General features: G+C 38.3%; 1 protein-coding gene across 3 annotated transcripts; it reads right to left on the bottom strand.

The window, feature by feature from the left end:
- Positions 1 to 2,657: 2,657 nt before the first annotated feature.
- Positions 2,658 to 13,812, bottom strand: SAE2 (SUMO-activating enzyme 2). Of its 3 annotated transcripts, none has more exons than XM_078579335.1 (12): positions 13,690 to 13,812; positions 13,496 to 13,585; positions 10,677 to 10,760; positions 10,321 to 10,539; positions 6,508 to 6,609; positions 5,386 to 5,838; positions 5,088 to 5,317; positions 4,859 to 4,952; positions 4,590 to 4,772; positions 4,391 to 4,488; positions 3,143 to 3,449; positions 2,658 to 3,023 (listed from the first exon to the last, which is right to left on the bottom strand). In XM_078579335.1, the coding sequence occupies exons 1-11, from the start codon at positions 13,741 to 13,743 to the stop codon at positions 3,155 to 3,157; spliced, it is 1,902 nt and encodes a 633-aa protein (XP_078435461.1). In that variant the 5' UTR covers positions 13,744 to 13,812; the 3' UTR covers positions 2,658 to 3,023; positions 3,143 to 3,154. The 3 variants fall into 3 exon arrangements, with proteins under 3 accessions (XP_078435461.1, XP_078435462.1, XP_078435463.1); XM_078579336.1 differs by having other exon boundaries at positions 10,321 to 10,437; XM_078579337.1 differs by lacking the exon at positions 10,321 to 10,539.
- Positions 13,813 to 14,229: the final 417 nt, after the last annotated feature.

Here is a 14,229-nt window from a genome sequence, read left to right as displayed (position 1 = left end):
AGAGTTATTCCAAGTATCATCACCTGAACAACCATGTAGGTCTTCTGTTTTCTACTCTCATGATCGGGTTGACTTTATCAAAAGTTGATGCCAAGCAGAAATAATTATTCAAAGGTTCTTTAAGAAACACGAGTTAATTATTAAGATCAAGATATGGATATATCAATCAGATATGAGACATGGCCCAACATTTTAGGCAATCATTAGTAGATATCATAGCTGAAGCATCAATCAGATTGTGTCGCTGGTCTTTGAAAATAATTAGCCATCATATTTAAGAAAAGTCACAGATAAGAGAGACATTCTTACGGAAAATAATACAATATTATAAAAAAGGATAGTGGCCAGCCACGGTCTAAAAAGAGAGAATGTCTCACTCGTTTAGAGCCATTTTAACACACAACTTGCAATGAGTGAATAATTTAAAAAATAAAATATTGAATACAAATTAATGGTATAGACTAAATGACCCAGGTTCTGAGGTTTCCAATAAAGCCCCATTACCGCTAACGACTCTAATTGCCGTATCACAAAATAAATGAATTTTATTTTCTTTATTCACTTATAGTAAACTCACTTTCTAACTTTTCAAAGTTTATTTCATCCATCATAACCTTGGAGCCTTTAAATGTGAACTTCGTCTTCAGAATGAATCTTGATGAAATCAAATTTAGGGTGTTAATTTGTCGTTGATATTTGAGTTAATAATAATAATTTATAAAACTTTAATGATAAAATAATTTGACTAGTTAGTGATGGGCAAAGGTCATCTCTGTAGGCAACTTATACTAGGATTTAAATACTATTTAAATGATGATTCGAGAGGGACGAGAGGAGATACATATAAAATAGGGGATTGTGGTGTGATGAATACAGAGTGGTGAGAGGGTGATATTTATTATTTATCAATGATGATACAAATACTAATATGAGGAATAGGTAATGGGATGTGGATATATCAAATGGAAATGAGAGTGAGATAGATGAAGACATTACTGTCAAAAGAAAAAAAACACAATAATAAGTATTAACTTCATTTCACCATTTGTCAAAACTGAACTAGAATGAACGACTGAGCTAAGAAGTCTAGGAAACATTGGCTCAAGATAATGTGAAGATGAATTATGAAAGATTAACAGATTAAATTACCAGGACTATTCCCTGGAGACATGGTCATCACCACTCCCTCGCATTCCGAATTCCTGACACTCTTTCCTTGAGTCTTAGTGACGAGTGTAAAGAAGAGAGGTCCATACTTATTTTCCTCGTGCTCTTTCTTTCCACCTTAATTAATGAGGAGCTGGCATTTCTGACTGTTAAAAGTTAAATAACAGTGTAGAAAAGAAAAAAATTAAAATGTAATGAAATATTAAAGGATAATAAGTAACACCCAAAGCAAGCTGCATAGGAGAGTTCAATATTATTAAGGAAAAGTCTTTGAGATCCAAAATTAAGTTAATATATGTTATCCTGATTATTGGTATCAATATTGTTAGTATTATACTCAGAGTGATAATTGATATCGATATCAACATCAGTATGTGTTCCAGTCTCCACCAACCTATCAATATCTGTATCCAATATCAAGATCAATATCAGTAGCTTACCACATATTTAGAATCTTGGATATCGAGTTACCTGATAACCAATATTGGATATGGATGCCATTGATTGTACTCTACTTAGAACTAAGGGCTGGAAATAGAATCCAACTTGAATGAAACTTCAAAGCATAAAATAAGGTGTTTGCATTCTTTCTCTAATTAACACTCATAAAATTGATCATAGACCATGAATGCCACAGGGATAACTGAAGGGATTGGCAGCAGTGGACTGCATGTACTCCATGGTGAACTTAGACTGCATGATATTGACTGCAATAATTTCTTCTGACCTGCTGTTGTGTTTAACGGCTTTCATGACATATGGGATCCATAAGACGTTTATATTGTATCCTCAATCGTACATGGCTAATTGTAGGCGTAAAAACGGTAATTCAAAATGACAAATTTATTTAGTGCATGATCATGGCTCCTTTTATCTTGGATGTCAGATGAAGACTCTCCACCTTCCTGAGACTCATGACATATTGGTCAAGGAGCACCACTTAACCAGATAATCATAATGCTTGTCAAAATTCAAATTACTCCAAGTGTATTAAATAATTATAAAGCTTATAAATTTACAGAATGTATGCCCTGAATTTACTCATTTTAAGTACCTCACTTGAAAAACTCTTATAAATGATACCAAGCAAATTTATGTGGTAAAATGAGATAAAGATGTTGTTTCATGAAGGTAGAGACTCAAGCCCAGGACCATGAATGAAGTAGACTTCATTTTTCTAATTTTCTTAACACTCTTCAAAACTACAAACCACTATTGAATAGGCGGGGTCATGATTTATGCAAATGACGTTATATTCACTTGGCTCGTTTAATTAACTGCATCCGAAATTTTAACTGCACCTGAAATTAACCGCATACTCTAAAAATCCATAATCACAAATTTTAGAATACCTTACCATCCAACTTCCCCTCATCAAAATATTATCTGAACTTTGATGAACACAAAGTGAGATGGTTAACGAATATTAATCTCAAGTATAAACTGGAACCTGGAAACCAAATAACTCGTGTCAAAAAACAAGAGTAATATCAATTAAACAACAGACCACCCTTGTTTCCAATAAATTTTCCAAAAACAGTTCAAAATATGTAGCCAAAACGGGGGGTTAGCAAAATACATGTTTATACACTTTAAAGATGTGGCCAACTAGAAACAGCCTAAAGCTTGACACATGATTTTTCTTTTGGTAGCACTAAGGCAAAACTAAAGGGCCAGGCATCTGGTGAAATTCCCCAATACAAAATACCTATGTCACTTGTCATAAGCTCACTAAACTACCGGGTAGTGGAATATATGGAGAATGATATAGAAAGGCAAGGAAATGGGATGGAGCGAGAGGAAGAAAGAGAGAGGTTAGATGTAGTCCCTTCGTGTGTGGCAAGAGAGACCATGACCTGTGTGAAATGGCAAATGTTGAGGAGGCCAGACCAAGAGAATGAAGTGGGGAGAGAGAGAGAGAGAGAGAGAGAGAGAGAGAGAGAGAGAGAGAGATCATGGTATATAAGTAACATACCATGAGGTTGAATTACTGTTCCAACGGTCTTCTGGGCTTCTTGCTGACTTCCCATTCGGCATCTAACACCAGCAGATCGTCTTCCCCATCGTCGACAGTTACCGTAGCCAATTCATCGACATCCGTGCCTTTGGCTGATGAGTTAACATCTGATATCTCTGATAGTTTCCTTTTGCTTCCGACTATAGCTGAAGTTTCTGCTTCTTCTTGATGAGTGGGAGTAGCGCCACCATTGGAGGCATTATCCTTGGAAATCAGCCCAGAGAGGACCATCTGCTCAGGCTCTTTCTCGTCGTCAAAATCATCCCTTTTTTCAGGAAAGATTAAAAAAATAAGAGATCATAACCACATAAAACTATTTATTCAAAAAGGATTATCACACAAAACTAGAAATTTTATATTCACGCTTATCTATTGCAGCATTCTTCTATGTTCTGAACCTATACACAACTAAAAACATTGGCAGCACTAATTTAGTATCCGACAAGATCAGGAAAGTGAATTCCCATCAATTTTGAAAGGATGTCGGGGGAAAGAAGATTTTACAAATACGGCAGAAAAAGATTCAGAAACGCCGCAACAACAGCAGGTTTCCCATCCGTGAGAGGAATCCTGTTCTGAACGTCTAACCTATCCTACTCGAAAATCTCATTCTCAAATAAGTGATTAAATGCTGACGCGCAGGGGAGCCTCTGGCAAGTTGCCTCTTCCAAAGCTTTAAAAATCCGGGTCATGACCATGATCTTAGTTTTTGGAGGCCAAAAATAAGACGTTACTAAAGCAGCTTTGTTATATTATCGTGTCTAGAGGGAACGAAAGAAAACTGTTAAGACAAAAAATACGTTCATCTTGATCAATCAAATGACTTTCTTTAAGAAACTTGGTGAATAATTGCGCTAGGAGAACATCAAAATGAGGCAGACAACAAAGAATTGAAATGATAAAGCCAAGAAATCACATGCTACTGATGTCTGACGACATTTGATTTGTATCCGAATAAAGTAAAATCAACAGATGAAACATGGGATTGCGTGCAAGATCCAAGCAGAAACCTTGAAACTTGGGCCTAGACAACTAGAAACCGGTTTTCAACGTACCCAAGGAGTAAAAGTTTTCAAACGAATGTAAAGATATCCTAGGCCAGAAGAAAATCTGCATGAACCAGCAGAAAGATATCGTACACCAAACGTAGTTTTATGTCAACAAAACTAAGCTCGTGAAGCATCGTATGTCGTGTAAATAACAAACCTATGTTTGATATTGATATTGCACGAGAATTCCTGCTGCAGATCTTCCACTGTGAGAATGGTACCACTCACGATAGGGGCTGGAAGCTGAGAAAAGACCTGAAAGAACATGAAAGCAAAACGAAATGATCAAATGCGACAACCGTGAGGAGGATAACTGGATAATTCTAGATAAACTTTTGAAAAGCATTCTACGGAACCTTCTCAACGTTTGAAGCATAACTGGCAAGAATATCAGGCTCAAGATCGTCGCCCTCCTCATAGATCAGGGTCGAGCCTTGCATTACCATTGGGCAGTTCATTCCAAGCTTCCTCTTGATAATTTTTTCAATGAAGTCTTTTAGCCTTGTCTTGTAAACGTTAACTTCCAGTAACAATGCGGTCTGTCACGTCAAGTCGACCCAAGGAAAATAGCTTGTCATCATTACAGGCCAACAAATGAGCAATTAGTTTTTTGGATAGAACATACCTCGGAGCAAACATAACAAGATTTGCTACGCTCAAAGGGTTCTACAGGCATCAAGAGCATCTTCCTTATTGGATGTTCAACACAATAAGTCATCCTGCACATAAACCAGTGACTTTTGCTGAAGAATATTTTCAAATTATATGACATTTTTTCTAAATGACATGAAATAACTTGAAAAGGTGAAACTGCGACAACAGGAAGGGATGAATCAAAGGAGTCAAACACTTACCTGTAGTTTTGAGAATCATTTTGGAGAACTTTAATTGCTTCAATCACGATCAACCCAGCAATAATAGCATTAGTAGTTGCAACAGCATGAACAATGTTACCCGCTATCCCTTTTGCTTCAAACAGACTGTGAGGAGGAATGCCGAAGGATATAGCTCTTATATTCGCAGCAGACGTGACAAATTCAACAGCCAACTGATCATCCTTGTCAAATACTAAATTCCCAATTTCCTGCTTTTCTTTAAATTATCAAAAAATGTCCAAAAGTAAACGTATAAAAGTTATCAGCGTGGATTTACCTGATGCCTTTTTCCTAAAAATAACCGCAAGGACTCCAGAAAGACCCTTCCATTGTCCGCAAGACTCCAAATCTCCTGAGAATTCTTAAGTCCAAGAGACTGCGCGGCAGAAACCTCTGGCCCATCTATTCCGCAGTTACTGAGGGCTCCATTTTTCTGTGTATCATTGCTCAATAAGACGTCTTTAATGTATATTGGTTTAGGCATATTTCGGTTCTTCCAGGTCTCTTTATTAACCAAGGCAGCTTCAATGTTGTGACCAAAAACATGGTCAAATATTTTGTTACCATACTGGGCAAAATCCTCATCTGGTTTACGCTCAAATATGTCTTTGATAGGCTTTGTGGCATCCCCATTTTGGCTGGAACGCGCATTCAGGTCATTTTCCAGGCTCTTGTCTCCAAATAGCTTTGCAAAAAGCAGCTCCTTTGCCCATACGATACAGTGCACAAACTGTGTGAAGCAAATAAACATCAAAATATGACTCAGCGTGGTGAAAACAATAATTTCACCACACAATGAAACGGAGCAGTAATTTTTATACCTTCAAAAATTCTCGCATAATAATCTCATCTTATTGATCTAGCGGATGCATTGAACAGACCTTCTCTCTTCAACCCTTTAAGCTAATATGCATAATAAACCTTAAAGATGGCATATTATCAATAATCAGTAGTTTTTTTCTTGTTCGGTGCTAATCATCTATTTCTTGTTCAACTACCCCGCTGTAACAGCGAATAATTCCAATTTACGCGCGGATTTTTCTATTTACACCAGAGCATAGAACAGACTGAATTTCATCGGAAATACTAGATCTTTAATTCCTCTGAAACTTATCTTACATACCGAAGCTTTTAACTAGATATGACAACAATCAATTGCTACTACACCATGAAGAGAACTTAATAATCATTTGATGTTTAAACAAAAGTATTTTTTTCATTTTGGATGATTGGAGGATAGAATGACTACCCAACACTATGTGCCAACAAAAGTACTTTTCAAAAGTTTTTTTTTGCAAGCATTTTTTTCAAAAATATACCCTTTATTTTTTAATTTTACTGCTGCATTCGTGAAATGAAAATGAAAAAGGATCTACAATGATTGTGTCGAATTGAGTACCTTGGAAGGAGTACTAGTGATGGTGCAGACTGGATACGTTTTTGGAGCTGGCTTTGGTTGGCATTCGTAGCATTCTGTTTTTCCCTTGACGTGAACGGTAACCTTTCCATGAATAATCAGGACTTCATCAGACCATCGAGGAACCAAAAAAGAAAAAGAAATCGGAGGAACAGGATTTGGTGAAACGGCACACCATTAGATCATTGACATAAAATATAGTTTATAGAGAAATAATCCCGCAAGTTAGTTCATTTATCTTGCCTGATCCTTGATTCATGAGAAATAGTCTCAAGAGTTATTTAATACCATTCGAAGTCAAGGGAAATGTGCAACCCAGCTTCCCAAGCTTTAAGAATTAACTCGTACAAACATGCATGTGGATGATATCGCTTCTGTGAAAGAAAGTTTACAAATCTCTCAGAAGGATTCATGTAGAGACAGAAATAGATGACAAAGTTGATGATCAAAGGGAGGGGTTGGCCATAGATGCAATGTTTTTCAAGCTGAAGAGATTACGGAGAACATCTGTCCATCCAAAAATGGTGGTTAAGGCCTCTTCTCCGATTGTCCCACTTCTCATTAATTTGTCTCTTCCCACATTTTCGGACAAAAAGGAACTAACCATAGCGAGCCCAAATTTTATGAGACAATTTTTTAGGGGATTCCAAGACATAATTGGACCTGCATGCACTATTTTTTTGAAAAAAGGGAGAACACCCGAGAACAGTGATCAACCTTGGAACTGCATGCACCATAATACAGGGTTATTTTTATTTCCTAATAATCAGAATATAGATTCACCATCGTTAATATTTGCCATTCCAAAGTTAACCTTAAATTTGTCAAACGATAGAATAAATTGCCCGTTAGTTTTCTAAAAGGCTGTTTTATATAAATTCGAAATCCTCTATCTTCCTATTTATGAGAGATTGAATGGAATGAAGGTATCGGAGTTTAAGCCCAATATTATGTTCAATGGAGGCTGGATCTCCCCCCCAACACCGAACATTTTCTACATTATTTTCTGCAATCCCTCAAAGCTAACGGTACCAGCGCATTAAAATCATAAATGAGCTTCTGAGAGAAATCCATGAGAAAAACACTTATCCAGCAAATTCTGACAAACGGGACTGGAGAAGAAGATGATGCCGCCAGAAGATAGGTGGCCTGCTCGCAAGTACATCGAGCACAGATTGATAGAACATAGATATGGCAAAGAATCGTCTGTAATTCATAGAGGACATCTACAGGAAGAAAAGGCCACAAATCTCCGCCACGCCAACCAGATCAAATGGGCCAGTCCCTTGCTAAATTGGGCCTGGGCTTTCCATCGTTTGGCCCAGAAAAAAGGTGAAAAACAAGTGTTTGGCCAGTTCAGAACCTCCAACCCTTGGTGAGTAAGGGATCTTCCTAAGGTACGAAATGGCCACCATTACATCAGTGGACATGCCAGTTTCGGCATGTTATTTTTCTGTTTTTCATCAGAGGACAGGCGTGCGATGACAGAATTCTGCTCACTCCTTGAGAGAAATGTCATTACATTGCAAAGCAAGAAATAAAAAGTGGAGGATAAATCAAGGACAGAAGCTTTATTCAGGGCAGTAGCCAAAGGGATCTGTGAATTGCTGTGGAATACTTGAAGTGCTCAATATGTCTAAAGACTGTTCAGCTACAATATAATGTGACAGTAAGTCTGCAACGGGCATTGCACATGACCCTGGGAAGAATGACCAGGTAATTTTGATGAAAAGAGCATCCAATTCCAGCATGTCAAATCTGAGAATCAAGTAGCAGATATACTAACAAAAGGAGTGCCAGGGGCAATACCGCCTTCAACTGGCTGCTGGACAAGTTGGTGTTGCAGAGCATCTACCGACCAACTTGAGGGGAGTGACAACCATGACATGCATTTTTATGTTTTTAAATATTTGTCTTTGTGCTTCCTCTAATTGGACACATAACCCTGGATGGTTTTCACATAATAATCATGCAAGAAGACTGATGTAAAACGTTAAAAATATGAGCTCACGTGACCTGAATGAATATGGGTTTTTTTTTTCCAAAATTTTCCACCCCTGACTGGTATGATTCAGGAAGCAGAGTTGAAGATAATCTGTCTGCCACCAGGAACAGCAATGGCGCCATCATGCTTCAACTAAGCTCTCCTAGTTGAGTTAGCCTGAATTTGCTCAGAGTATGACTGCAACCATTCATTGCCCCAGGATATTCTGGCTTTTACAAAGTGCCTCTGTAGAAAATTTCTGAATATTCGGGGAAGCTGCCAAAGTCCCTCGGGAATGACTCAAATAATGGAGGAATATGGAGCAGCATGTGGTAACTAGTTGGACAGGGCCACCGACCCAGGTGTGAGACTAATTCATGAAGAGGCGGATTTAAACTGACAGTTGGGTGTCAAGTGCAAGACAACTTCTGGCGGTTCTAGTTCATCTAGCAAGAGACTTCTAGTGAGTGGGATTTCCTTCCGTCTGGAGCTGGAGGAGTTGTTTGGGCTATTGGGAGCTATCAGGTCAGCTTTGACACTGAAGGAGTTGTTCCAGGTACATGGCCAGAGAAAGGAGAACATTATACTTTTATACTTTTTACCCCAAGCCCATCCACAATATCAAAGCTGTCCACAAAGTCTTTCATTGACCAGTTTGATGGGGGTGTGCTGGACAGAAAGGAGAAAATGTCCAATCAGTTTTTGGTAGCATAGTCTATGTAGTTTTTAGCAGCATGATCTGATTTAAGACATACGAATATGGCATGGAAGTACGTGAGTTTATGCCCAAAAATTATGTTCTCAAGGGGAGAGGGTCCGTCCCTACCACGATCTCCAAACTCTTCCCCTAGCTTTGCAAAGTTGACAAAATTATCATTATGTAGGAATAGAGACAAATCACACCTGTCGCGTAAGGTACCCAACTCTTCAATAAATAAATGAAAGGTATTCTCAAGTTCACTGGTGACAGACGTCTGTCAAAATCCCACTAGAAAAAACAAGCTTAACATAGCATCACATGTGAATTGGCAACATTCCACTCCAAAATAAAAAATATGCCTGACACGGAAAACAGAAATAATTAATACACAAGGTTTGAAAAAAGTTTTGGTTGACAAATATTAGCTGACAGTCTACTACCATTATTTACATCCCTATTCTGTGTACTTTCTATTTTTTGTACTTCTTTTCTACTTAGTAGGCCCGTTAATGTATGGTCCATATTAGTATCCCTGCATATCCAGGGGTACATGGGTGTAGTTAGAGTTAAGAAAGTTTTCCTCTGTTGCTTTATTCTTCTGCTTGTCGGCTACGGCTCCAGCCCTCCAGATCTCACAACAAAATCTGATCATCAGTCCCCAGGAAATATGATTAAGAGAAATCACATTTGCCATTTTAGACAAACAGTCCAATAAATGAAGAAAAACAGTCCAAATATCACGAAGAATCAGATAGCAAAGACTCAGAAAACAGGATAACAATAACTGAGCTGCCTGTTGATGCATCACCTTGCATGTTCCAGACTTTGTAGAAGATCGAATTTTCTGGCTAAAAAAATATAATAATCAACGCCTTTCATGAAAGATGGAATAAAATTGGGCGAACGAGAAGATAAATATGAGCATGTCTACCCAAACGTCATTAGAAGAAAAAATTCACCATTTTGGAATATTATCATAAGTAGAGCATGAAACTGCAAGTACAGCTCAAAATAACGAGAACAGATTTAGTTGAGGCACATAAAATAAAACAGGCGAACAAAGAAGCATTCAGATATATTTTAGATAAATATGACAAATGTTCCAGATTACCTGTCCAAGAAAACCTGTGGTACCACTCTCTACCAGAGGAACTTCAGCAGCCAAGCAGAGCCGGTTTACATGCCTTCTGGCATCTAAGTTGTCCAGACCATTCAATACGACATTAAACTGTCTAAAGAAATCAACGTTGAAATCTGGATTTTTGATATTGGCGTAGTGCGGTGTAATCGATATGTTAGGCCTAAACTTCAAAACTGCATCTCGTGCAACCTAATTTCGCAATTGGAAACACGAAACAAGCCAATGGACTCCTCATCAATGTGAAATGTAACAAAAGTATGCAACTGCAACTTTAGCTGACATATTGCAGACTGTGATTTGTCATGAAACTGATAAAAATACAGTACCTTGGCTTTAGATTGTCCTACGTGGTGCTGACGAAATAGAAACTGTCTGTTGAGATTGCTCACTTCAATTGTGTCCATATCGACCTACATGGAAGAACCAACCATTAAGTTCTTCAGAAAAGCTTGACAGGAAAACTAAAGCTCGATCAGCATTAAAAAACTGATAAAATCATTCCTGGCACTAGTGCTCATGGCATGAAAATGGAAGTGGCACCAGAATATGATTAAGGTACTTCCACGTTAGCTTCTGGAGATAAAATTATTTGACACGTTATTTTGCTGCGCCAACTCTTTAAGTTCTCAGAATTAGCGATGTCATGAATTAAACCAATTTTCCTAGAAAATATGAAAACATTTTTCATCTTCTTTAAGACAATTATTCCTTTCTCAGAAAACCTCACATTGTATTATAATCTGATATGATGCCAATGTAGAACTTCAATGAAAATATAAAGAACTCCATAAAGTATACAGCAATCGGATAATGTCCATTGTTAAAGAGACATATGACAAGGACAAACGATGGAGAAGTGAAGGGAGAATGGAGAATAGGAAGAGTGAAGAATGGTACACAGGGAACCAAGCCGCCGCTTCCCCCTTTCTGGACGGAGGATCTCTCGCCCAGCCTCAGAAGTCTCAACAACTCCAAAACAGAACGCTACGTTTTGGGAGGGAGACGGATATATTTAGATTGTTCCCTTTTCCTGTCCAATCTCCATCTTCCTAGGTGTGAATGGGCGCCCGCCTTTCCCTTCTGGGGCGTTTCTTGCAAGTCTTTGGAAGATTTGTAACATTTTTTTTGAAATAAAAGTAGGGAAGACCACCCGAAACCAGTGATCAACCCAATTATGTTTATATATATATAAGCATTACAATTACACGACCGATCATCTTTGTCCGTCACCACCCCCAGACCAATAAGAAACACTGTTCTTCACATGATTTAGGACGTTATCTAACGGGACAGCTCTTCCCTTGAGCACGATGTAATAATGGTGCAGCCATATTGCCCAAAGGACCGTGAGGGTCCTTCCCCACCCCGACCATCATTTGCACGCGCCGTCCCATAGCAAGTTCCAAAAAGCCTTGTCGGATGTCACATCCACCCCACGTAGCTGCTGTGCTCGCCACATTGCCCGGGCAAAAGGACAATCGAAGATCAAATGTGAGTAGTCCTCTCACTGTGCGCACATGGGACACAATGCCAATATATCTGGTAGTATGCGCTTACATAGGACTCTTGTCATCAACCACCGTCTAAGCAGTGGCGTGTACAAGCAGCGGCGTGTTTTACCTCTGCATGGTTTAAAGGCCCATTTCCAGGACACGGAGCAGCCGTGTAGGCCATTTTTGTATTTAATGTTCAGATATGAACATCACAATGGGAAGGTCACCGATTTCATGTGATCTCTCCTCTATTTCTTCAAAAAAAAAAAAAATCAACTGCTGTCTAAGGAACAGCCTGCCATTGATCCTAATTTTTAAAGGAACCTTTTGTTTCCATAATCGACGACAAGTAGAAATTATGTCCACCTCCTCTGTTGTATCCCCTCGGATCTTTTTGTAAGGCTCCCTTAATGAGAAGATTTGAAGATTCGTAACATAATCTTTCTTTCATCACTACATGACCATGTTGTTTTTTTTTTTGAAAAGAAGCCTACCTAGCGCATAAGCCCAAGCCAGCAGCATAACCATGTTGTAATATTCAATATGTACCCTGCTCTGAGTTTTTGAGCTCGGATAGGGCATAAGTAGCATGTTAAGGTTAAACCACCTTGATTTCACAATTTTCAGTTCCCACAATTATTTAAAAAACTGATTGGACTTCAAAATAAAAAAATTGGATGCATCGTTAGAATGTCCTAGTCATATGAATTCACTGAGCAGGACACTGAAGACTTGAATCAACAAAATAGATCACGCAAAGAACAAAGCCAGTTTTATCCAGCTCGGATGTACATGTTTCTTCTTCTGTAAGCGAAAAATTCACGTCAACACCATTAACTAGATCAACATTTTTCTCTATGGTTTTTTGGTACCATCCACAAACACTTACATGAAACAACACAACCAATATCCTCCGCTTTAACTAACGACATAAATGACATAACGTACGTAGCGCAGTCAAGAAAAAATAAAAAGGTTTTCAGATCCAAACCCCGAAGTTTTGAAACACTCGATGCTATAAATCACATCAAAGAAATACATAACAGACTTTGGTTATCTTTTCCCAGATGAGAACGACACATGATACGTCTTTCAAAAAATTCAATGATCCAAGTGCTCAAACGTACATGAGAGAGTGATCTTCAGTAAGAATCAAAGACACAAAAATGCTTAGTCGTAATAACTGAAGATATTTAAAACTATCGATATGTTTCCCCACATGGGCAACATTGGCTCCCATTAGGGAAATTTCTCCGATTCTTTCACTTCCGGTGGTTCGCACGGTCCCGACTATAAAGACTAATAAAAATTTTCACTAAGTTGCCGTAGTTTACGACTAAGGTAGCAGAAAATTCGCATCCTAAAGCACTAAGAAGTATATAACAAAAAAATTTCACCATTGCGCGAGAGTTATGTCACAATTTGCCGCCGATTCAAAGAAATAAAGCTATCGGAGTAATATTTATGACAGAATTATAGACGATGGAGTTCGAACAAGAACATTAGGCCAAATCTGCAAAGGATTTTCCCAGGGGACAGCGCGGAAGAGATCAAAGCTATAAGATTCGCCAGAAGAAAATACCAATCTCAATCGAACGGCGACAAACCCATATCATTCCATCCAACCGAGCAAAATGCTAGACAGTTCTTACGATGTGGATGTCCGCGAAGCCCGACAGTGCCAAGGTTTTGAGAAGCTCGCAGCCGATACCACCCGCACCAACCATTAGCACCTTCGCGTTCTGAATCAAAAATCAACCATTAAAACATGACCCCAGCGCATGGCAAAAGCTTCGAAGCGCAAGATTACGACAAAAACAGTACGGGGGAATCTCAAAAAAGTTACCTTGATCGCCTGCAACTGGGATTCAGACGCCATGTGAGGAAGCTCCGTTGGCATCGGGAAGGGGACGGAGCGAAGAACTCAAGAGTAACCGGGAAAGACTGCAAAATGGGGACTTCCCTGCAGTCAATGCAGTTCATGTTCTTTAAAAAAATAAATAATTTTGTGCATCAGTTGTCCATAAAATGGTTGACTTACCTCTTTCAGTAAAATGAAAAGTAAGTTAAAAACTTTAGTTCAGCCCTAGTATTACTCTTTTATTGCATTATTATTGTCCATAAAATGGTTGACTTACTTCTTTCAGTAAAATGTAAAGTTAAAAACCTTAGTTCAACCCTAGTATTACTCTTTTATTACATTAGTCTTGTCCATAAAATGGTTGACTTACTTCTTTGAGTAAAATGAAAAGTTAAAACTTTAGTTCAGCCCTAGTATTACTCTGTTATTACATTAGTCTTGTCCATAAAATGGTTGACTTACTTCTTTGAGTAAAATGAAAAGTTAAAACTTTAGTTCAGCCCTAGTATTACTCTGTTATTACAT

The sequence above is a fragment of the Wolffia australiana genome, chromosome 8, assembly GCF_029677425.1.
Source record: "Wolffia australiana isolate 7733 chromosome 8, ASM2967742v1".
Lineage (NCBI taxonomy): Eukaryota > Viridiplantae > Streptophyta > Magnoliopsida > Alismatales > Araceae > Wolffia > Wolffia australiana.
Note: the sequence above shows the minus strand (reverse complement) of the source record. Positions and strands in the feature narration are given on the sequence as shown.

What these genes read in the sequence shown, in the direction of transcription:
- SAE2 (XM_078579335.1), bottom strand. Translation starts at nt 13,743, where the DNA reads ATGCCAACGGAGCTTCCTCACATGGCGTCTGAATCCCAGTTGCAGGCG. An exon ending in GCTTCGCGGACATCCACATC is followed by an intron (nt 10,761 to 13,495) that starts GTAAGAACTGTC and finishes TCTTCCATGTAG; the next exon opens with GTCGATATGGACACAATTGA. An exon ending in TTTTAGGAAAAAGGCATCAG is followed by an intron (nt 5,318 to 5,385) that starts GTAAATCCACGC and finishes AAAGAAAAGCAG; the next exon opens with GAAATTGGGAATTTAGTATT.